The sequence below is a fragment of the Channa argus genome, chromosome 9 (assembly GCF_033026475.1).
Source record: "Channa argus isolate prfri chromosome 9, Channa argus male v1.0, whole genome shotgun sequence".
Taxonomy (NCBI): Eukaryota; Metazoa; Chordata; class Actinopteri; order Anabantiformes; family Channidae; genus Channa; species Channa argus.
The window spans coordinates 939,187-963,931 of NC_090205.1; the positions used below are offsets into that span (position 1 = coordinate 939,187).

At 43.0% G+C, this 24,745-nt stretch overlaps 1 protein-coding gene across 1 annotated transcript in view; it reads left to right on the top strand.

Moving 5' to 3' along the window:
- LOC137133296 (titin-like) overlaps nt 1-23,884 on the top strand; it is a 199,909-nt gene extending 176,025 nt beyond the window's left edge. The window contains exons 220-247 of the mRNA XM_067516776.1: nt 34-321; nt 479-778; nt 914-1,248; nt 1,541-3,272; nt 3,365-3,667; nt 3,822-4,133; nt 4,376-4,666; nt 4,758-5,057; nt 6,151-6,292; nt 6,398-6,561; nt 6,699-7,001; nt 7,416-7,697; nt 7,863-8,456; nt 8,582-8,872; nt 9,048-9,347; nt 9,762-10,064; nt 10,179-10,481; nt 10,583-10,851; nt 10,980-11,295; nt 11,495-11,800; nt 11,900-12,199; nt 12,552-13,127; nt 13,812-14,117; nt 14,238-14,620; nt 15,817-16,027; nt 16,159-21,900; nt 22,018-22,311; nt 22,570-23,884. Of these exons, the coding sequence (XP_067372877.1) occupies nt 34-321; nt 479-778; nt 914-1,248; nt 1,541-3,272; nt 3,365-3,667; nt 3,822-4,133; nt 4,376-4,666; nt 4,758-5,057; nt 6,151-6,292; nt 6,398-6,561; nt 6,699-7,001; nt 7,416-7,697; nt 7,863-8,456; nt 8,582-8,872; nt 9,048-9,347; nt 9,762-10,064; nt 10,179-10,481; nt 10,583-10,851; nt 10,980-11,295; nt 11,495-11,800; nt 11,900-12,199; nt 12,552-13,127; nt 13,812-14,117; nt 14,238-14,620; nt 15,817-16,027; nt 16,159-21,900; nt 22,018-22,311; nt 22,570-22,862 (15,539 nt within the window). The 3' untranslated portion in view covers nt 22,863-23,884. The remainder of the gene's footprint in view (nt 1-33; nt 322-478; nt 779-913; nt 1,249-1,540; nt 3,273-3,364; nt 3,668-3,821; nt 4,134-4,375; nt 4,667-4,757; nt 5,058-6,150; nt 6,293-6,397; nt 6,562-6,698; nt 7,002-7,415; nt 7,698-7,862; nt 8,457-8,581; nt 8,873-9,047; nt 9,348-9,761; nt 10,065-10,178; nt 10,482-10,582; nt 10,852-10,979; nt 11,296-11,494; nt 11,801-11,899; nt 12,200-12,551; nt 13,128-13,811; nt 14,118-14,237; nt 14,621-15,816; nt 16,028-16,158; nt 21,901-22,017; nt 22,312-22,569) is intronic.
- Nucleotides 23,885-24,745: the final 861 nt, after the last annotated feature.

Genomic DNA, 24,745 nt, shown 5'->3' on the forward strand with positions numbered 1-24,745 from the left:
AAATTAATTCGTTCTTGCTTTTTGCTTTACCAGTTGCTCCGGAGATTGAATGGTCTCTGGACCAAGCGCTCACCCTGAGGGCTGGAGAGAATGTTAAGCTCAGATGTAGCATCACTGGACGTCCTGTCCCCCAGGTCATCTGGTACAAAGATGGCAAAGAGATTGACAAAAGAACCATGATTGACATTGAGATTACCACTGGCATTGGCACGAGCAGTCTTTTTATTCGCGATGCTGATAGGAACCATCGTGGAATATACTCTGTAGTGGCGAGGAACACCTATGGCACAAAGAAAGCTGATGCCAATGTTAGAGTGCAAGGTTGGTAAACACTGATTATCTTTTAGTGTTTGCTAAAGACAATGTACAGGACAAACATTTTCAAATCTATGTATATTGCCACCTGTAAATAATTAAGTATTATATAGCAATCAAAACAATTGTCAAGCAAAACCTATAACTTCTCATCCCTCCTCAGATACCCCTGGACCTGTTGAGGGCCCTATCCGTTTCACTGGCATCATGGCTGACAAGTGCACTGTGTGGTGGAATCCACCAGAGAACGATGGATGTGCGGCCATCACCCACTACGTGATAGAGAAAAGGGAGACATCCAGAATCTCCTGGGCCTTAGTCAGCTCTAAGTGTGAAGCCTGTTCTTACAATGCCACCAACCTTATCAAGGGAAATGAATACCAGTTCAGAATCTCTGCTGTCAACAAGTTTGGTGTTGGTAAACCATTAGACTCCGATCCCTTTATAGCACAGATGCAATACAGTAAGTACCTCACCTATTGTCTCACATACTGACTAAATATAAACCTGATCTGATCTAACCCATTTAAAGATAACGTCATTCATGTTTAAAACTTCACTTTAAGAATGATAACCTATCTTTGTTGCCCTCCTTCAGCTGTGCCTGATTCCCCTGGTACCCCAGATGCCACTCATGTGACTGGAAACAGCATCACCCTGTGCTGGACCAGGCCACAGTCCGATGGAGGCAATGAGATCAAACATTACATCTTGGAGAGGAGAGAGAAGAAGAGCCTGCAATGGGTTAAGGTTTCCTCCAAGAGGCCTATTGCAGAGCTTAGGCACCGTGTTACTAACCTTACTGAGGGCAATGAGTATGAGTTCCGTGTTATGGCTGAAAATGGTGCTGGTGTTGGACCAGCCAGTAGTACTTCCAGGCTTATCAAATGCAGAGAGCCAACCAGTGCTCCCAGTGCCCCAACAGTGATAAAGGTAAGGAAGCGGGGACACTGTATAAAACATTAAAAAAAGAAAAACAGTCAACAGTTTTAGAACAATTTTATACCATATTTTCTTTAGTTTTCTTCTCATCACACATTAAGCTTCTGAACATAATGAAAAAGACATATAGTTTATTGTCTGACATTAGTTAATAGATACATTTTGAATTTTCAGTACTCATATTGAAAAGTAAAATTACTTAAATCTGACTTTAGACAAATGACAACGATAGTAATATACATAAACAATCATTCTGTTAATTATGCCTTCTCTTGTCAATCAGGTCATTGACTCCACCAAGTCCTCTGTCACCCTGGAATGGACCAAGCCTGTTTTTGATGGTGGCATGGATATTATTGGCTACAATATCGACATATGTAAGGCCAGTTTGGAGGAGTGGCATAGAGTCAATAGCCAGATTTGTATCAACACTAGGTACACTGCTAATGGCCTAGTTCCTGGAGAACTCTACAAGTTCAGGGTCAGGGCTGTTAATGGATCAGGAGAAGGTGAAGCTACGGTAATTCCAAACCCTGTTCAGGCTCTGGACAGACTTAGATCTCCTGAAATTGACATTGATGCCAACTTCAAACAAACACACACTGTGAAGAATGGTGGCACAGTCACCCTTCATATTGCTTTCCTTGGCAAACCAGCTCCTGTTGCCACCTGGTCTAAGGTAGATGGTGAGCTACCTGTCATGACTGATGTCAATACTACTGATTCATTCTCCACACTGACTATCGAGGGTTGCACTAGGAATGAGGCCGGAAAATACACCCTTTCATTAGAGAACAATAGTGGACACAAGTCTATTACATTCACTGTCAAAGTATTGGACACACCAGGTCCCCCAGGAGTCATTACCTTTAAAGATGTTACACGTGGAGCCTTGACACTGATGTGGGATGCCCCCAGCAATGATGGTGGATCTCGAATCCAACATTACATTGTGGACAAGCGTGAGGCCAGCCGCCTGGCCTGGCAGGAAGTCAGTAGCAAGAGCTCTCGCCAAATGATCAGGGTAACTGGTCTGGATATTGGTGTGCCTTACTTATTCAGGGTAACTGCTGTTAACCAGTATGGCCAGGGTGAACCGCATGAGATGACAGAGCCCATCATTGCTACAGAAGAGCCTGGACCACCTAAAAGATTGGATGTTGTAGACACCACTAACTCTACGGCATCCCTAGTGTGGCTGAAGCCTGAGCATGATGGAGGCAGCCATATCAGAGGCTACATTGTTGAATACAGAGCTAAAGGCAGTGACCGCTGGGTTGTTTGTGGAGAGACCAAAACCCAGAAGTTTTTGGTGGAGGGTCTCCTTGAGAACACAGAGTATGACTTTAGGGTCAAGGCTAAGAATGATGCTGGTATCAGTGAGCCTCAGGGCACCTTTGGCTCTGTGGTCATTAAGGAGCCTCGCATTGAACCAACTGCTGACCTCAGCAGCATAACCAACCAGCTCATTACCTGCAAGAGCTCCAACACCTTCACAATTGACATCCCTATTAGTGGCAGACCTGCACCCAAAGTCATCTGGAAGCTGGAGGAGATGAAGCTTAAGGAGACCGATAGAGTTTATATCAAGACTACAAAGGAAAGAGCTACTCTGGTGGTGAAAGACAGCAAGAGAAGTGACAGCGGAAAGTACTACCTGACCCTAGAGAATGCTGCTGGTGTAAAGACATTCACAGTGACTGTGGTTGTTGTTGGCAGACCCAGTCCGCCTTCAGGCCCTGTGGAAATTTCTGGAGTTTCGTCAGAGTCCTGCACCCTGTCTTGGTCCGAGCCAGCTGATGATGGTGGAACTGAAATCACCAATTACATTGTAGAAAAACGAGAGTCTGGCACCGGCTCCTGGCAAGTGGTTAACTCTAGTGTACAGAGAACCACTATCAAAGTGACTCATCTTACCAAGTACATGGAGTACACATTCAGAGTATGTGCTGAGAACAAGTTTGGCGTCAGCAAGTCTATTGAGTCTACCGCTGTTGTCATTGAGCATCCTTTTGGTACGTAAACATATCAATACAAGTGTAAAGAATTTAGTAAATGTATTTGCATTCAGGTCAAATATACAATGTTCTTATGTCCTCTTTAACAGTCCCACCAAGTCCTCCTACTCGTCCAGATGTGGTATCTTTATCTGCCAATGCCATCAGCATCAAATGGGATGTGCCATATGCAGATGGTGGCAGCAAAGTAACAGGCTACTGGATTGAGAAGAAGGAAAGGAATACGATTCTGTGGGTGAGGGAGAACAAACATCCCTGCCTAGAGTGCCATTACAAAGTGTCCAACCTGATCGAGGGCCTGGAATACCAGTTCAGGGTCTATGCCATGAACTTAGCTGGACTCAGCAAAGCCAGTGAAGCCTCTAGACCTGTGGTGGCACTTAATCCTGTTGGTAAGGGAAACAGATGTCGGAAGTAATAACGCATTTATTGTTCACATTGCTCTGATAAAAACATTTCAGAAACCAAGAAACCAAATCGAAAGAGAATAAAAATCTGTGTGGTTAATTCTGTCTTCAAAATAACCTCCTCTCCCTCCCTGCTCAGATCCCCCTGGTAAACCAGAGGTGACAGACATCAGCCGCTCCTCCGTTTCCTTGTGCTGGACTGTGCCATTCAATGATGGCGGCAGCAAGATTGTCGGTTATGTGGTGGAGAGGAAAGTCTACACCACAAATGAGTGGGACGACAACCGCTGGCTCAAGTGTAACTACACTACCATCGCTGAGAACTATTTCACCGTAACTAACCTTGGAGAGGGTGAGACCTATGAGTACCGTGTCATCGCCAAAAATGCTACCGGTGTCCACAGCCTGCCTTCAGAGTCTACTGGACCAGTCACATGCAAGGATGAATACTGTAAGATGAATTACATGATAATGTCATCACAAGCAGAATTTACTTTTGTTACTTTTTGTATTTTGCCATTATTATTTATGTTATGTCAGATGTATACTCGGTTTTATTTAACATAACACAAGCTAATTTTTGCATTTCAGGTTATTGTATTTATATATTTTTTATTATAGCTCAGAAATAGCTCAACAGTGCATAACTGCAATTGTTTAAAGCAAAAACTTAGCATTTCTTCTTTGCTGCAGCACCTCCCAAAGCTGAGCTTGACAGCAAGTTGATGGGTGAGACAGTCATTGTGTCGGCCGGGTCTGACCTCGTCCTGGATGGCACTGTAGGTGGTAAACCAGAGCCTGTAGTGTACTGGTCAAAGGGTGACACGATTTTGGAGCTCGGAGAGAAATACTCACTGACCTACACTGCTACCAGAGCCATGGCCATTATCAAGAACTGCGACAGATATGATACAGGCAGATACCTCTTAACTGTCAAGAATCCCAGCGGAATCAAAACTGCTTCTGTCAATGTGAAAGTTCTTGGTGAGCAGCCAAGAGTTTGCATAAATTAAACAGCAGCAATAGTGTGTCACTGTCTGAAATGTTTGATATAACTTCAGGTTTCCTCTTTCAGATACTCCTGGTCGTCCAGCTGATAAGATCATAATCAGTAGAGTGACAGAGGAGAAGTGTACTGTGTCCTGGAAGATTCCTCTGGAGGATGGTGGAAATGCTGTCACTCATTACATTGTGGAGCGCCGTGAGACCAGCCGCCTTAACTGGGTTGTCATGGAGACAGAGTGCAAGACCCTGTCATGTGTCAGCACAAGGTTGATTAAGAACAATGAGTACATATTCAGAGTCAGAGGAGTCAACAAGTTTGGACCTGGAGTTCCTCTGGAGTCTGATCCTGTCATTGCCAGGAACGCCTACAGTAAGCTCTGACATATCTCTGACTAACTTTTTGTGAAAAGATGATTTCTGATGGTGCTATAGCAACCATCAAGCCTGGTGGCTTAGTGGTAGAGTATTAAGTTGGGATGCAGAAGGCAGCGGGTTTGAATCCACCCATCCACCAAGGACAACCTTGGTGCCTGTCCCGAGCCCAGACAAAAATGGGAGGGTTGTGGCAGGAAGGGCATCCGGTGTAAAAACACATGCCAAATCACTGTGCGGAACATGTTCCGCTGTGGCAAACACTGAAGGGACAAGCCAAAAGCCGTTGATCTATTTTAAAGCAACCATCAAAAGAAAAAAAAAGCCTTATCAAGCCTTATGTTATCAATTATACAACTTTACAGTTTAGACTAAAATGTAGCTGAAAAGATATTTTTGCAGCATAATGTTTGTCAAGTTTTTGCTTTTATATTTAAGGAAATAGTTTATTACTGTTTTGTGAGGCTTTTCTGGGCATACAGAGAACATTAGGCTAATGGCATAATTATACAGTTTAGTACATTAATACCTGCCAGTGATTTTATTGCTGTTTTGGTCAGGGGTCAGCACTGGCACCACAGTGCCTACACTGCACAGTCTCATACACAGAATGTCATGATGTACTGTGTTCTGATACTCGCTACTCGTGGCCAGCATTAAAATTTTCCCATGGCGACTCCTGTACACCACAACAATAAAACCATCAGCTGTTATAATTGTTTTGGCTTATCGGGCTAAATTTCATGCTTTTAGCTTGAAATTTGCTAAAGTTTAAAATTTACATTTAATAACATTACAAAAAAAACAAGAATAAAATTGAGATTGCTAAACAAATAAATACATTTGAAATTATTTTGATTGATTATTTTCAAGTTTCAAGAATGTGCACTTTCAAAAAATTCTCTTCATTTTTAATTATGAGATTAAAAAGGTGACATGTTCTCATTTCTTATTACAACATTACATAATATGCAGGGTATAATAATGTCTTGTCACTGTACAGTCAACTGTTATGTGTTAAATTATCTTGTCTTGAGAGGGAAAAAATTAATATAGATGAGACTCTGACCAGTCTATTACCTGTTACCCAGCCTTCCCTTCCCAGCCCGGCACACCAGAAGCTACTGCGGTGGGTAAGGAACATGTCATCATTGAGTGGCTGAAACCTGAGAGCGACGGAGGCAGTGAAATCAAAAACTATATAGTGGACAAACGAGAGAAAAGCAGCACCAGGTGCGAACAGCTTCTCATGTTTTGGATGGATTTAATTGTCTTTTCACTAACGATTGATACTTAGTCTCTATCTTTCTTTCTTTATATCTTTTTTTTTCTAAACAGATGGACTCGAGTGAATAAAACGTACACAATCTACGACACCCGTCTCAAGGTCACAGGCCTGCTAGAGGGAAGTGAGTACCAGTTCAGAGTGACTGCTGTCAATGCTGCTGGAGATAGTCAGCCGAGCGATGCCTCACCATACATCCTCTGCAAAGACCCCACATGTAAGAGATCTGTCTACCTGAACTAGTAAAAAGGTTACGGTCAGGGATTGAACTCTCAGATTATGACATGACAATTATTTTGTGCTTTAAAGAATGACTTTCACAACATATATGTGTTTATTTTCATCAAATCTCAGATACACCAGCTCCTCCATCAATGCCTCGTATCACTGACACGAGCAAACACAGCATCAGCATGACCTGGACAAGGCCCATGTATGATGGCGGCTCAGACGTCACTGGCTATGTAGTAGAGATCCTAGAGGAGGGCCATGAGCAGTGGTACCGTGCCACAGTCAAAGCACTTGAGACCAATGAATATGTGGCTGGTGGCCTGGCAGCCAATAAGAAGTACAGGTTCAGGGTAGCTGCCATCAACAGTAACGGCACTGGAGAGTTCAGCGAACCTAGTGCAGAGGTTGAGCCACTTGAAAAAGTTGGTGAGTTATTTTCTTTCAGAAAATACCTTTTAATCCATCACTGAGGATGTTTACCTTTGGTAATCATATCATTGCCACATTAACTAACAATAACAGAGTGGGGGAGTTTCTCTTTCACTGAATATTTGAATGTTTAACAAAATATTTAGTAATTTTTTTTCTTTCTCTTTTCAACAGTCAACATAATTTCATATAGGAATAAAAAAAGGGTTAATTTGTCTTTAAAGTAGATCCTACAGTATTTCAAATTGTTTACTTAATTTCTGAAATTGTTGTTAGATAGTCCGTGTTCATTTTTTTTATTAACACATGATCACTTTGTTTTAATTTCAGGATATATTATTGCCTAAATCCATAACAGAGTTTAGTTTTTTGTATCTTATACTCTCCTCTTTCTATATTCTGCCTGCTCAGAAATGCCTGACTTGGAGCTGGCAGATGACCTAAAGAAAACAGTGTGTCTACGTGCTGGAGGAACCCTGCGTCTGTTTGTGTCCATCACCGGCCGGCCAACACCAGTTGTGGCCTGGAGGAAGACGGGTGTGGAGCTGCAGAATCGCGGTTACATTGAAACCACCGATAGCTACACCTTGTTAATAGTAGAGAAAGTTGATCGCTATGACTCTGGAAAATATGTTCTGGAGGCAGAGAACCCCTCTGGGAAGAAGATTGCCCACATTCTGGTTAAAGTCTATGGTACCTCATCTCAAGTATCCATAATTATCAGATCTGTTAAATTGAATTTTTTGAAACATATATATAAAGTAGTGCATCAAACAAAGTAAAATACACAAAATAATACAAAAATTCCCCAATCTTTCTCTAGTCTGACATCTATATATATTTGTCTTTTCCATTCAGATACTCCTGGACCTCCAAGTTATGTGAAGGTGAAAGACTACACAAAGGAGTCTGTGGTGATTACCTGGGATGTCCCGAGCATTGATGGTGGTGCTCATGTCAGCAATTACATTATAGAGAAGCGTGAAGCCAGCATGAAGTCATATAAGACTGTTACCACAGAGTGTAGGAAGACCCTATTCAGGATCACTGGTCTGGAAGAGGGCATGCACTACTTTTTCAGAGTCCTGCCAGAGAACATTTATGGTGTTGGGGAGCCCTGCGAGACAACTGAGGCTGTGTTGGTGTGTGACGTGCCATCAGTGCCTCTAAACCTCCAGATTGTTGATGTCTCCAAGTCGTCTGTCACATTGCACTGGGAGAAGCCGCTGCATGATGGTGGTAGCAGACTTACAGGCTACATCATTGAGGCCTGCAAGGTGGGCTCTGACAGATGGAGTGCAGTGGCAACACTCAAGGCTACAGTTTCCCAGCACACCATCCAATCCCTGATGGAGAATGACCAATACCTGTTCAGGATCCGGGCTAGCAACAGCAGGGGCTCCAGTGAGCCCATGGACATTGTAACTCCTGTCATAATCCAGGAGATAAAGGGTAAGACACTACCAAAACCCATTCTCAAGTCATCAGATAATCCCTTTTGTCAGTGCTAAAACTCAGAAAAATGACACAAAAATCACAATACAACAAACATGTCACATCAGTGTTCTTTATTCCAGTGATGCCCAAGATTGACATGACCATCATCCCTCAGAAGATTGTCTATGTGAACCGTGGTAAACCCATTGACCTCACCATACCAATACAAGCCAGGCCGCAACCTGTTTGCTCTTGGTTCTTTGGGGGTGTCAAGCTGAAGGACACCTTAGACCGCATCAAGATTGATAGTAATGGAAAACATACTCATCTAGTTATCCGTGAGACCACCATTAATGACACAGGAGACTACACATTGGAGGTGAAGAATGCCATTGGCATGGCAACTGAGGTTATCAAGGTCATAATCCTTGGTAAGGATTACTTACTGCATAAAAATGATGGTTATACACATAACTTGTGTACTTCAATGTACAGTTTTACTGATTGAAGCTGTCTGACCCAAAATGTTGTAATAAATTAGATTATTTATATTAGTTTAAATTTTGCACATGGTTTATAACCAGCTCCCCTCTTGTGTCTGTCCAGACAAACCTGGTATACCAATTGGTCCAATGAAGATTGAGGAGGTTGACGGAGTGTCTGTGACAGTAAGCTGGGAACCTCCAGAGAAGGATGGTGGTGCTATTGTCAGCGGCTATGTGGTGGAACAGCGTGATGCTCACCAGCCAGGCTGGATCACCATCTCAGAGTCAGTGACACGACCTTGCTTCAAATTCACCAGACTCTCTGAGGGAACAGAGTATGTGTTCCGTGTTGCAGCAATGAATCGCTTTGGTGTAGGTGGTTTCCTGCAGTCAGAAGTGGTGGAGTGCAAGAGTGCCAAGAGTGAGTTGTAGTCTTTTTTTAAAAATTCAGTTACTGTGCTTTTTGTGGTAAACACTGTTGCTCTTTGTAAACTTTTTCTAATAATTTCTTTGGTTTTTAGTACTACTAGTCTTATTTAAACATCTGAAGTTCCCTAATATATGCTAACAACTACTTAGTAACACCCTGAAACCCACCCAAGGTTACCATATAAACAAGTTATCAAAACCTTTACAACTGATTTGAGGACAATCCAGTAGCAACAACCTAATAATAACTGACCAAAAAACACCTTAAGAGAGACTCAAATAAGCCTTAACAATTCGAGTCTCACTGAATCCCTTCTATTTACTGGTGGACAATTGCCTTCTGCTACTCCCTCTGGTACTTTTTCTATGTGTGTAAATCATCAATCAATCTGTTTTTACTGTGTAGCCATCCCTGGACCTCCAAGCAGACCAGAGGTTCTTGATGTCACCCACGAGGGCATGACACTGACCTGGCAACCACCCGAGGACAATGGTGGCTCCACCATTGCCGGCTACATTATTGAACGTAAGGAGTCCCGTTCTGACAGGTGGCTGAGGATCAACAAGAACCTTGTCACCTTGACCAGGTACCGGTCTTCTTGCCTGATTGAGGGTCTAGAGTATGAACACCGTATCACAGCCATCAACTCGAGAGGAGCTGGAAAACCCAGTGAGAGCTCTGCAATCACCATTGCAATGGATCCTATTGGTACGTGGTACAAAACGTAATAATGCTGTGCCTAATCACATATTGTAGATTAATCTAACCAGTGTGGAATGAGTATATTAATGTTATGTTATGTTTGTTTATTTCGCTAAACAGAGCCTCCTGGTCCTCCACTTAAGCCCAGAGTCACAGACAGCACCAGGACTTCAGTCTCACTGGCCTGGCAGCCACCTGAAGAAGAGGGTGGTTCTGACATTACTGGTTACTTTATTGAGATGCAAAAGGTGGATCAGGTAGAATGGACACTGTGCAACACCACGCCAACTAAGATGTGCGAGTACACCCTCACCCACATGCCCCAGGGTGCAGAGTACAAGTTCAGGGTCATTGCATGCAATGCTGGTGGATCTGGAGAGCCTGCTGAGATTCCTGGAGTGGTTAAAGTCCAGGAGATGCTTGGTACAACAAAAGTGCCATATTCTACAATTTGTTTTTAGATTTAGACATAATTTTCTCATTTACCTAAAGTTTTGTCTTAATTAAATAATCTGTGTCTTCAGTTTATCCTGACTACGAGCTGGATCGAAAATACGAGGAGGGCTATGTGGTGCGGCAGGGTGGAGTCATTCATCTGTCAGTGCCTATCAAGGGTAAACCCATCCCTACATGCAAGTGGACTAAAGATGGCCGTGACATCTCCCACCGGGCGATGATTGCCATCTATGATGACATCACTGAGCTGGTGATCAAAGAGGCACACAAAGATGACACCGGTACCTATGACCTGGTGCTGGACAACAAATGTGGCAGAAAAGCCGTGTACATCAAGGTGAATAGCATGTCTGGAATATTAAAACATAAACAGTAAAATATAATATATTTTATCATCAGAAGTAAATTACGTTCTATTGCAACGGTAGAAAAACCTTTTTTTCATCTTTAAAATTAAAATTTCAGGTCAAGGTAATCGGTCGCCCTGATGCCCCAGAGGGCCCTCTTGAGTTTGATGACATTCAGGCAAGATCAGTCCGGGTTAGCTGGAGGCCACCATCAGATGATGGTGGCTCTGACATTCTTGGATACCTTGTGGAAAGGCGGGAGGTACCCAAGGCTGCCTGGTATACAGTGGGTGCAAGGGTAACCGAAAACTCACTGGTGGTGAAGGGCCTAAAGGAGAATGTGCAGTATCACTTTAAGGTTTCTGCCGAGAATCAGTTTGGTATCAGCAGATCTCTCAAGTCTGATGAAGCAGTAACACCAAAGACACCACTCTGTGAGTATTGGTAGTTTTTGTGTTTCTCTGTTTCTAGTCCCAATCGATATTTTAAAAAGGTTGCACTGACTAAAATAATTTAATTAACAGACATGGTGCATGGTTGTTAAACATAATGAACACAGTATACATTGATAAATATGATATCAGTAGGGGCTGATGATATATTGATATTACTAAAAACATGCTGTACATCCAGGCCCACCAGAACCTCCCAGCAATCCACCAGAGATAATGGACGTAAACAAGTCTACGGTGTCTCTGTCCTGGGCCCGACCCCGGGATGATGGAGGCTCCCGCATCACAGGATACTATGTAGAAAGGAGAGAAGTGTCAACAGAGAAGTGGGTCCGCCACAACAAAACCCATATCACCACCACTATGTACAATGTCACTGGTCTCATACCCGATGCAGAGTATGTGTTTAGGGTGGTGGCTCAGAATGATATTGGGCAAAGTGAGCCTGGTCCAGCATCAGAGTATGTGGTCTGCAAAGATCCATTTGGTGCGTTATTACATTAGATCAAAATGTTTAGGGTAGATTTTTCATCAATTCTGCAATACCTTTACTTACATTATTGTCCTTATTATCTGTCCTCTTTAGACAAACCCAGCCAACCAGGAGAGATTGACATAATCTCTGTTACCAAAGACTCCATAACCATCCATTGGCTCAGGCCTGATCATGATGGTGGCAAAGAGATTCTGGGCTACTGGATTGAATTCAGGCAGGCTGGAGAGAGTGCCTGGAAGAAATGCAACAAGGAGCGCTCTAAAGATCGTCAGTTTACTATGGGTGGATTGATGGAGGCAACAGAGTATGAGTTCAGAATTTTTGCAGAGAATGAGACTGGTCTAAGTCGACCATGCCGCACACCTATGGGCATTAAGACCAAACTGAGTGGTAAGCTGATGCAGAGTTCAGATCCCATCAAACAGAATAACTTTATTATGTTTATGTTGTATGTTTATGTTCTAAAGGAGATTTTTAATGTTTAGTCAAAATGGTGTTATGAGCAGATTTGCTCATAAAAATGGAATTAATCTCACAATGTCTCATGTGACTTGAGTCTTACAAAGTTCAACACTAAAATATATTATGGAAATTTATGTTGTGTAAAGCATCATGTTTTTATTTCAGGATACGTCATATATGGTATATCCTTAAGTAATAACACGAGAATTGCAAGAATTTTACAAACAAAGAAAATAGTCATTTTTTAAATTTTATTCAAGCTTTGCTGATGTTTCTACAGTTGGTGAAGCTCCAGCTTTGAAGGAAGAAATCCAAGATATAACTACTAAACTTGGCCAGTCTGGTACGCTGACCTGTGGCATCATTGGTAGACCTCTGCCTGAGATCAAGTGGTACCGCTACGGAAAAGAACTGATCCAGAGCCGCAAGTACAAGATGAGCTCAGACGGTCGTAATCATTCCCTCACCATCATGACAGATGAGCAGGAAGATGAGGGCCTGTACACATGCATAGCCATTAATGAAGCTGGAGAGATTGAGACCAGTGGCAAACTGCGTCTGCAGGCACCACCCCAGTTCCACCCTGGCTTCCCTCTTAAAGACAAGTACTTTGCTGGGGCTGGCACCAGCCTCCGTCTCCATGTCGTCTACATTGGCCGTCCTATCCCCCAGATCATGTGGTTCTATGGCAAGAAGCCTCTGAAGCCGTCTGAAAATATTATTATTGAAAACACTGAAAGCTACACCCACCTGGTCGTGAGGAATGTCCAAAGAAAAACTAATGCTGGCCGTTACAAGGTGCAGCTCAGCAATGTGTTTGGAACTATTGACACTGTGCTTCATGTTGAAATCCAAGGTAAGAAGTAGAAGAAAACCAGAACTCGAAGAACTGAATGTCAAGCACAGTTTTTTACAGAATTTACATGACGTGGAATTATAGAGCTAGAGAGACTCTCACTGACAACAGTTTTAAATATTTTGTTACAGCATACATTCATCGTGGTATTGTTTTGATAAACTCACAACAATGTGACAACCTTTATTTCCATCAGACTTACATTTACATTTAGTCGTTTAGCAGACCCTTTTATCCAAGTGAGGTACAAGGCAAGCGAGAATCTAAGTCAAGGAGAAAACATCAAAGCAAAGTCATATCAGAAAAGTGTTCCTATCAACAGTTCTATTAGTTTTTCACCAAGATCTTGTAGAGTCAGACAATAGAAACATTATAGAAAGCTCTTACCTATTAGCTTAGTTAACTCCTCTGGATTTAGTGGTGACTTCTTTTGGCCAGGCAGTGTACTTGGGTGGTCTGCCAAGTATACTCTGTGTGTCAAAAAATGTTAAACCATTATAATGCCTTTTCCAATTCAGATGCATTAAGAGTTCATACTTATTGATATAGAAATGTATCAGTGTTTAGAGAAAAGAGTAGAAGAATATTAACACACACAATTTACATTCTAGTTTAAACCACTACTTGCTATTACTGAATGTATGTATACATTTTTTAAAGTAGATACTCTTATCATTTTTTCAGATAAACCATGCATCCCTGAGGGCCCTCTGGTTGTTGAAGCCCTGCTGAAGAGCTCAGTTATCATCAGCTGGAAGACTCCCAAGGATGATGGTGGCTCCATGATCACCAATTACATCGTAGAGAAACGTGAGGCCAAAGAAGGCGAGCGGTGGCACCTAGTGTTCTCCTCCATCTTTGGCACCAGCTGCCGTGTCCCCAACTTGACAGAGAATGCTGGATACTACTTCAGAGTCTCTGCTCAAAATCAGTATGGAGTAAGCGAACCTTTGGAGATCCCCTCAGTGGTCATCATCAAGAGTCCATTTGGTAAGCCCCTACATACTTTTTGGCAAGCTTTGGCATTTGTAGCTACATTACAATGAGGTCGGTTCAACCTTACAGATAGGTAGAGCACTAGCACAGTAATATTGCTTGTCTATTTTTCAGAAAAACCTGGCATCCCGCAGCAGCCCTTCATCATCAGCTCCACCAAGGACTCTTGTGTTGTCAGCTGGAAGCCTCCAAGCAGTGATGGTGGAGCTAAAATTACCAACTACTACCTGGAAAAACGTGAGAAGAAGCAGAACAAATGGATTTCAGCAACCACTAAAAAGATTGTGGAGACAAGCTGCGAAGTCACAGGCTTGCTTGAGGGCTTTGAGTATGAGTTCCGTGTCAAATGTGAGAACATGGGTGGTGAAAGTGACTGGAGTGAGGTCTCTGAGCCTCTAATCCCCAAGTGTGACCAGGCTCCTCGTGCCCCCTCATTCAGGGAGGAGATCAGGGATATGACTGTGAAATACCATGCCAGTGCCACCTTTGTCACAAAGGTACTTTAGAATTTCATATGCTTTGTCTATATATAAACCGTCAAGAAAAAGTTTGGAAACACCTACACACTGATATATTTTTTATTATCTTTTGTTAGTTTTATTCAATTAAATGGTTGTAAACAGATCACAAAACAATAAATAATGAAACATTTATTTTTAAGTGCATTTGAGCACAGACCAATGGTCAAATCCAATTTGCATGTTAAACCTAATTTTTATCAACATAGATCCATAGCATTCTACTAATCAGATATTTAAAACTATGCAGCCCCTCCCAAAGGTCAGCTGTGATGGTTGGGCAGTGTTTTCAAACTCATCATTCTAGATCATGTTCCAGTGTTCCAGCAGCTACTTTCTTCTGTGGTCATTGTCTTGCTGCATAATGAAGTTATTCCCAGTCAGTCCTTGCCCTCAGGGATTAGCATGCTTTTTTACAGAGGATGCCTTGCAAATGATAGATAGATAGATAGATAGATAGATAGATAGATAGATAGATAGATAGATAGATAGATAGATAGATAGATAGATAGATAGATAGATAGATAGATAGATAGCATCCCAATGGGAACATTCACAATCCAGATTGTCAACTCTCCCATTGCTAAATCAACCACATATAATCACAATTCCACCTCCAGGCTTCACTGATGATGTTAGGCAGGCATCTTTCTTCTTATCAAGAGTTCTGCTTCTGACACATGTTCTTCACTTGGATACAGTCACCTCAAACTTTGACTCATCAGTCCACAAGACTGATGTTTGGCCTTTTTTCTGTTATAATTTACACTGACAAAGACAGGCCACTCTCCCTTTGTAGGAAGAGCCAAATATAAATCCATATATTTGGTTTATTGGATGTCAAGGTATTTCAAGATGTTCTAGCTCCTGCGAGGGCTTTCATGATTAATTCAGCAATTGCACTAGATATCTGGAAAACAGATAGTTGCACCTAGTTGCGAGGCCTTCATGTGTAACACTAAACAAATGGTGGTTGTTTTGTAAAGTTTTAGATTGCTTACTTGCTAATTTAATTTTTGCAGATAAACAAAATTTTTTCTGTGTATTTTTTTACATTTCAGTTTAAATTTACAATAATGTCTTGGTGTTTCTAAACTTCTCCTTGCCAGTGGATATAGTAAGTGAATTACTACCTTGAAGGGTTTACCCTAATAACTTGATCTTCCTATGACAAGGTGGTGGGACATCCCAAACCTGTGGTGAAATGGTACCGCAGTGGAAAGGAGATCCTTGCAGATGGAACCAAGATCAAAGCCCTAGAGTTCAAGGGCGGCTACTACCAGTTGGTTATCACTGCTGCAGATGAAAATGATGCCTTAGTTTACCAAGTAAGAGCAACCAACTCCTCAGGATCCATCTCTACAACTGCCAACCTGGAGGTGGAAGGTAATGATATAATATCTGTATATTTATAACTTCTCCTAAAATTAACTTAAAATGTTTTTTATCAGTAGATCAAATATAAAAGAAATCAAAATACATATAATCTAATTTATTGTTTGTTCATTTAATTTCAGTTCCTGCCAAGATCCACCTTCCCAAGGAGCTCCAAGGAATGGGAGCAGTTCATGCTGTCCGTGGTGATCATATTACCATCAAGATACCCATCTCTGGCAAGCCTGAGCCAGCAATCACTTGGCAGAAGGGTCAGGAGATACTCTCCAACTCAAACTATCATCAAATCATCACCACAAGGTCTTTCACATCCCTGGTGTTCCTGAAGGGAGTGCAGAGGAGTGATACTGGCTACTACATTATTACTGCAAAGAACAGGTTTGGAATGGACAAGCAAACCATTGAGGTAAATGTGGCTGACATACCTGAAGCTCCAAAAGGAATTTTGCTTAGCAACATCACACGAGACTCCATCACTTTGACCTGGGAACCCCCAGCCAGTGATGGTGGAAGTGAAATTATTGGCTACATTGTCGAAAAATGTCCTACCACTGCTGACAGATGGATCCGTGTTGGACAAACCACAGATTGCAGCATCACTATTGTCAACATATTTGGTAAGGCTAAGTACCAGTTCCGTGTCATTGCCGAGAATCAGTTTGGCTTGAGCCCTCCTTCTGAGCCAACTGGGCCCATAACCACAAAGGAAGACAAATCAGTGATCAGGAACTATGATGAGGAAGTGGATGAATCTAGAGAGATCACCAAGGAGGAGGCTCTATTCTACAAAGTCAAGGAGCTCTCTTCCAAATACATCATTTCTGAGGAGCTTGCTCGCTCCCAGTTTGGAACAGTCCACCGCTGTGTAGAGATTGCCACAAAGAAGACCTTTATGGCCAAATTTATTAAAGTCAGAGGAACTGACCGTGAGTTGGTTCTCAGGGAAATTGAAGCACTAAATCTAGCAAGGCACAAGAATGTCATCTACCTGCATGAATACTTTGAAAGCATGGAGGAGATTATTCTTATTTTTGAATTCATTTCTGGAATGGACATCTTTGAGCGGCTTGGTACCAGCAACTTTGAGCTTACAGAGCAGGAGATTGTCCGTTACCTGAGACAAGTCTGCTCTGCCCTCAAGTTTTTGCATAGCCACAACTTTGGTCACTTTGATATCCACCCCGACAACATTGTGTACACCACTAGAAAAAGCACCAATATTAAGATTATTGAAATGGGTCAGGCTAGGCTGCTTGTGCCAGGTGAAAACATAAGAATAATGTTCTCCGCACCAGAATACTATGCTCCTGAGGTCCACCGCCATGATCTAGTCACAACAGCCACTGATATGTGGTCTGTTGGTGTTATGGCCTATGTTCTGCTCAGTGGACTTAATCCATTTGCAGCTGAGTCCACTACAAAGATGATTGAGAATATCTCCAGCTGTGACTACATCTTTGACAATGAAGCATTTAAGGACATCAGTCTGGAGGCTATGGACTTTGTGGACAGACTTCTAGTCAAGGACATGAAACTCCGTATGACAGCCCAAGAGGCTCTGGAACATCCATGGCTAAAAATGAAAATTGAACATGTCAGTAACAAGATCATTAGGACACTAAGGCATAGAAGGTACTACCAGACTTTGGTAAAGAGGATGGACACTATTGTATCAACAGCTCGTGTAGCCTATGGTGGTGCCTTCAAAAATCAGAGAGGATTGGCTGTGGGTAAAGTGAAGATTGGGACTGAGTATCATGGCCTTCGAGCTGGCCCAGTCATGCATGGCTCAGCTGAGGAAGGTGGCTATGTCAGATTTACATGTAGCATTGCCAACTATGACAAGAATACACAGGTGTCATGGTACTTTGGTAACCGTCAGCTACATCCAAGCCCCAAATATGAGATTACTTACAGTAATGGTTTTGCCAGTATCTATGTGAAAGACATTGGAGACAGTGATGATGGTGTTTACAAATGTAAGGTAGTGAGTGATGATGGAGAGGACTGTGCTTATGGAGAGCTCTTTGTTGAGACCATAAGGAGCATCACAGAGCACTACATGAGTCGCTCCATTAGGAAACTGAGGAAGAGAGTTGACAGGACTAAACTCCTGCAAAGACCTCCAGAGTTCACGTTGCCTCTCTACAACTGCACTGCCTATGTTGGCGAAGATGTGCGCTTCGGTGTCACTATTACCGTACATCCAGAGCCTCATGTAACATGGCTGAAGAATGGAGAGAGAATTAACCCAGGTGATGACAACAAGTACACCTTTACCAGTGATAAAGGTCTGTACCAGCTGATGATCCACAATGTGGACATGAGTGACGATGCTGAATACAGCGTCATAGCCGACAACAAGTTTGGTGAAGACAGCTGTAAAGCTCGTCTGACTGTAACTACTCATTCTGTAGTGGAGGAAACAATGAGGCCCATGTTCAAACGTCTCCTTGCTAACATTGAGTGTATTGAGGGACACAGCGTCCGCTTTGAGCTCAGAGTCTCAGGAATCCCAACTCCTGCTCTAAAATGGGAGAAGGATGGCCACCCACTAGAGTTTGGTCCTAAAGTCTTTGTCATACAGGAGAATATTGATTACTATGTTCTACACATCAGAGAGACTCTGCTCGAGGACTCGGGTGTGTACAAGGTTACTGCAACCAACACTGCTGGCTCTGCAAGCTGCCAGGCTACACTGAAAGTGGACCGCCTCACTTATGCCAGGAGAGAGTATAAGAGTGAGGAGGAGAAATATATGCACATACAGAAACAAATTGAAAAAACCAACAAGATGGTTCAGCACATTGTTGCCACTGAGGAGCATGTACCTCTCAACCCCACTGCCCAGGAGGCTCTCAAATTTGCTGCAGAGATGTACAAACCTGCGGTGAGCACCAAGAATGTTGAGGGTGAGTTTGACATCACAGTTACGAAATCTGAGACCAAGAAGTTGGAGGAAGAGAGGAGAATTTTCATGCCCTATGAGATCCCTGAACCTGTGGTTCATGATCCAAGAGTTCTGGATGAAGACAAAGCCATCAAACAATTTGTGCCGTTGTCTGACATGAAGTGGTACAGAAAGCTAAGAGACCAGTATGAAATTCCAGAGAGGATGGAAAGGATTGTGCAGAAGAGACAGAGACGTATTCGACTCTCTAGATGGGAGCAATTCTATGTCATGCCCCTTCCTAGAATCACTGACCAATACAGGCCAAGATGGCGTATTCCAAAACTCACTCAGGATGATCTAGAAACTGTCAGGCCTGCACGTCGCTCACCCTCTCCTGAATCTCAGGCATCCTTCAGATCCAGAAGGAGATCTCTAGGAGATCTTAGTGATGAGGAGCTGCTGATGCCTGTGGAGGACTACCTCTCCATGAGGAGAACAGAGGAGGAGAAAATAATGCTGGAGGATGAGTTGGAGCTTGGCTTTTCTGCCTCTCCTGCTGGAAGCCCAGTCCGTGTTAAGAAGCATGACAGAGAGGAACGACATGAAGAAAGAAGGCAGGAGATCAAGTATGAGGCAGTCGAGGTTGCTGAGACAAAGAAAAAACGTACTATTTCTCAATATATGAGGAGGAGAAGGTCACTGTCTCCCACATACATTGAGCTTATGCGTCCAGTCTCAGAGTTAATCAGACCACCACGTGCCAAGCCTTCTGTGGAAGCAGAGGGAGAGATTGTGGAGAGGAGGTCCCCAACTCCAGAGAGGACTCGTCCCCGCTCCCCCAGCCCCATCCACTCTGTTGAGAGGTCATCCCGGTCCTCCTCCAGGTTTGAGCGGTCTGCTCGCTTTGACATTATGTCACGCTATGAGGCCAGAAAGGCTGCACTGAAATCTGAGAGGAAATATGAAGTTGTTAGCCAGGCACCTTTCAGCCTGGACCATGCTCCCCGTGTGACTGTCAGGATGCGCTCTCATCGCATACCAATTGGCCAAAACACCAAATTCACCTTGAACATACAAGCAAAGCCAGAAGCAGAGGTCAAGTGGTTCCACAATGGAGCTTCTATATCTGAAAGCAGTGAGAAATATATCTTCACAAATATGAGTGGTGTTTTGTCTATCACTATTCTGGATTGCCAGGAAGACGACAGTGGCACATATCGCTGTGTATGTTCCAACTTAAAGGGAGAAGCTTCAGACTATGCCACCCTGGAGGTGTCAGGAGGTGGCTACACCACCTACTCATCTTGCCGCAGAGATGACGAAGCTCCCAAAGCATATGTCCCTGAAATCGCCCGAATCGACCATTATCATACCACCCACTTCAAAGCTGGCTATGCTTCTCAGACCCATTTTAAAGTGGAAGAGAGTAAGTCTATGCTGACCGAGTCACGTGAGGCGGTCACAGGTGAGAGATATGCTGCCTCCTCTGAGAGGTACTCCTCTGCAGAGAGGTATGACTCGTCTATCAAGTATGCCTCCAGTGAGTACCTGTCATCTGGTTCCTCCTACTCATCTGACAAGTTTTCTCTGACTGGGAAACATACCACATCAGAAGCTAAACTGAAATCATCTGCTGCTGTTGCTGAGGATGTTTCTATCCACAAGGTGAAGCCTACTTGTCCTGCCAGAATGCTAACTAAACCACAATCTGTGACAGTTGCTGAGGGAGAGACCGCCAGATTCTCTTGTGATATTGATGGGGATCCTGCACCCACTGTAACATGGATGTATGAGAGCAGGTCGATTGTCTCATCTCGCCGCATCCAGGTCACCATAACACAGTACAAATCTAGCATGGAGATCTCCTCTGTGACTTCCTCAGATGAGGGCAGTTACACAGTGGTGGTTGAGAACTCAGCAGGAAGACAGGAGGCTAATTTCACTTTGACCATCCGTAGACCAGCTCCAAAAGAGGAGGTGAAGGCTGTAAAATCCCCTGAACCATCTGTAAAGTCACCCACTCCTAGTGTCAAGTCTCCAGAGCCTTCAGTCAGAGCACCTGCATCTTCTGTTACACCCTCTGTCCCTAGTCCAAAGTCACCAGAAACCAGCATCAAGTCCCCGGAGCCTTCTGTTAAATCACAAAGTATTAAGTCTCCCGAGCCATCTGTGAAGTCTCCAGAACCAGCAGCAATGAAATCTCCTACAAGTGTCAAGTCTCCTGAGCCACCTGCACCCTCTCCAGCAACCAGTATAAAATCACCAGCTCCAAGTGTCAAATCTCCTGAACCCGAAGGAATTAAGTCCCCACGCAGTGTAAGATCTCCTGAACCCAAACTCAAGCCAAGTTCAGAGAGAATAAAATCACCTGAACTTGAGGAAGTAAAATCTCCTCGGGGTGTTAAATCTCCAGAACCAGCTGGAATCAGAACACCAAAAGGTGTCAAGTCCCCGGAACCAGCTGGAATCAAAACACCAAAGGGCATCAAGTCTCCAGAACCATCAGGCATCAAATCTCCAAGGACCTTGAAATCCCCTGAGCCTGAAGGAATCAAATCACCCCCTAGGATGAAGTCTCCTCCTCCCAGTATGTCCCCCAAAAGGGTTGTGTCTCCACCTACTGTCAAATCCCCAACTCCAAAACCTCCCAAGGTACTGAGTCAGTTAACAGCCGAAGCCTACGAGGGCTCAGTCAGGATGTCCTGTGCCTGTGAGAGCAGTGTCAGAGATGTGGTGTGGTATGTCAATGGGAGGAGGCTTTTACAAAGCAGCCACTTTGAGATGCACTACTCTGGGGGCTCTTGCAGCCTAATAATTCATAATTTGGCAGACAGTGATCAGGGAGAGTACACCTGTGAGATGAGATCGGAGGGAGGAGTATCCAAGTCCTCCTTCTCCTTCACAGGACAGGTGTTCCAGTCTATTCGCATGAACATTACAGCCTACCGTGAACAGCAATTGGCACTTAAAGGTGAGCTCCTTCCTTAAGAATCCAAGAAAATTCAGACCAATTTCACACAAATTAAAATAATGACAAAGCCTATCTAATAAGATTTATGTATTTGTCCTTTATCTTTGTCTTCAATAGGCTCAACGATGATGACTCTCAAGGAGACATCATCATCCATTAGCTCATCGATGATGATGAAAAAAGAAGTGCACACAATAGAGGAGTCGTCCTCCTTCTCATCCTCTGCCCAACAGGCAATGATGTCATCCACAATGGAGTCCAGCTCCTTCGGCAGCATGGCAGCTGAGATGAAGTTTGAGACCATGTCCATGTCCAGCATGTCCTCCATGGCATCTGAGACATATGCCATGAGCTCCAGCAGCCTCACAGAGATGACCCCCCACATGGAGGGATCCTTATGTAGAGCTGTTGGTAAGTAAGAAAACAAATCTGTTGAATTTCAGTAATATTAAAGGAAGCTCTGGCATTGCCTCCCCGCATACACATTTAGTCAACAATTTCTGGGTCCCTTTACTGAAATATAAACCTCTAAATTCTAAACTTTTGGGGAAAGCACCATCATTTAGCAGACCTGTACTTTTGCAGTTCTTCTTTTCCAACTCTCTCTATAATATAATAATAGTTTAGTTTATAAAAAATGAAATTATGTGTAACATGTCTGGTTTTCAGGTTCTGCTCCCAGGATTGAGGCTCTTCCAGAGGACATCAGTATTGAACCAGGCAAAGTCCTGACAGTTGCCTGTGCCTTCTCTGGGGATGCAAAACATATTGAATGGTCTCACGGAGGGAGAACTGTTGAGGTGACTGCTGGTGGACGCTTCCACATAGACACGACAGAGGACCTGACCACCCTCATCATCACTGGGGTGAAGGAAGAAGATGCTGGAACCTACACCCTGAAACTGTCCAACGAGCTTGGATCTGACACAGCAACTGTTCACATTAGCATTCGATCAGTGTAAAAAAAAAAATTCCTATCTTCCCCTTTTCCCTACTTCCATGCGTTTTTATTTTAAGTAAAGTAATCTTACTTGATAAAGATCTGGTTTCTGTTCTTGTAAATATGAACTATTTTTGTACCAATCTTGACATTAATTTATGCCAAACTAGACTAAAGTCTAAAGATGTAACATGTGCCATATTGGATTACTATGACTTAGGATTTTTGATCCATTTTTCTGTGACATGTACATAATGTATATAGCCGAAGTTAACGGTTATGGGAAATGTATGCATTGTTATTTATGACAATAATAACTGAAACAAAATGAAACTAAATTTGGTTTAACAGGAGAAAGTTTCATTAGGAACGAATACCCTGTTAAACTTAGAAACTAAACTCTGTGCCTCAACGATAAGTTGATGTCTTAAGATTGCCTCAACAGGTAGAGAGGCTCCCTGTTGATGTTAGCTCAATCAGAGACAAACTATGAATGCACTGCTGGAGAGTGAGAGTAGTGCTGTTGCATCGTAACAAGATTGTGAGATCCTGAGTCCTGTTTGCATTTACCCTCATGTAAGCAGGACAAAAAGACCTCGCGTTCTGACTGATTATGTCATAACGCCATTTTGATGACATGCTCATAGTGCAAGCGGCCTGCACTCCCTGAGCACAGGTGATTTTTTGTTTTGTTTTGTGCTCTGCTTTTGGCAAACGACCACTTGCTCGGGCTCCCTAATTGTACCATCAACCTGGCCAATCACATTATACAAGAGTCCATCCTGTGCTTGTTTGCAGAGGCAGAGCTGTCTCTTGGAGGTCTGGAGTGTGTGTTTGTGTGTTAGTTTTTAGTCTACCTGTCAGTCAAGCAGGGAACTGCCAATCAGATGCACCGCAGCTGATACCAACAAAAGAAGCATGGTCTTGTGTCACCCTGCTCTTTGGTTTGATTGATGTTAAGAGTTATAGCATTGAATATTTTCGCAGCCTCCATGAGTTTTTCTCTAATTATTGATTTAATAAAGCATGATTATCAGCACTACAGGATTGGACTCCTGTGGTCATTTGTGTCCTGTTCTTTCTTGTGGTTCATTGTATACCATAAGTATAATGCAATGGGATTAACATATAAACACATAGGGGGATCCAACATCTGTAATTTAGAATCATACATGTACGTGACATGTATGTACAAAGAGACTGCACTATTTATGAAATTCAACCGCCATTAATTATTCACTTGTTCTCAATATGGCCATGTCTCAAGCTTCCAGCAGAGCACTGCTTAATAAGTACGTTAGTGGCTGTCTTAGGTCTGATGTTTCACACAAAGTGTCAGAAGTCACTTTATTAATCTGAGCTTTCTCGGAATAGAAAAACAAGCCCAGAGGATCACATTGCAAGAGAAGCTGACCTGAGCAATGAAAAGCAGGATTAAGGGTGTTTAGAGTTGTAAAAATGACATCCCTATGACTCCGCCCTCTTCTCACCTACCTTATTCTCCTGCTAATGAGCCTTTTCAGGCCAGGTGGAAGAAAATGCCTACTTTATAGGATATAACTGGGTCCCCTAGCCCACTTACATTTACATTTAGTCATTTAGCAGACGCTTTTATCCAAAGCGACTTACAAGTGAGGTACAAGGCAGCAAAAATCTAAGTCAAGGAGAAAACATCAAAGCAAAGTCCTATCAGAAAGTGTTCACAGTTCACGAGATGCAAGTGCGAGAAAGAATTTATTTTTTAATTTTTTTAAGAGATTTAAGTGCATAGGAAGACGTGGAAGAGTTCTGTTTTCAGCAGTTTTTTGAATATTGGGAGAGATTCAGCTGAGCGTGCAGAGTTTGGTAGCTCGTTCCACCTTCGTGGAATCATTGCGATAAACAGTTTTGCTTGGTGTCTTTGGT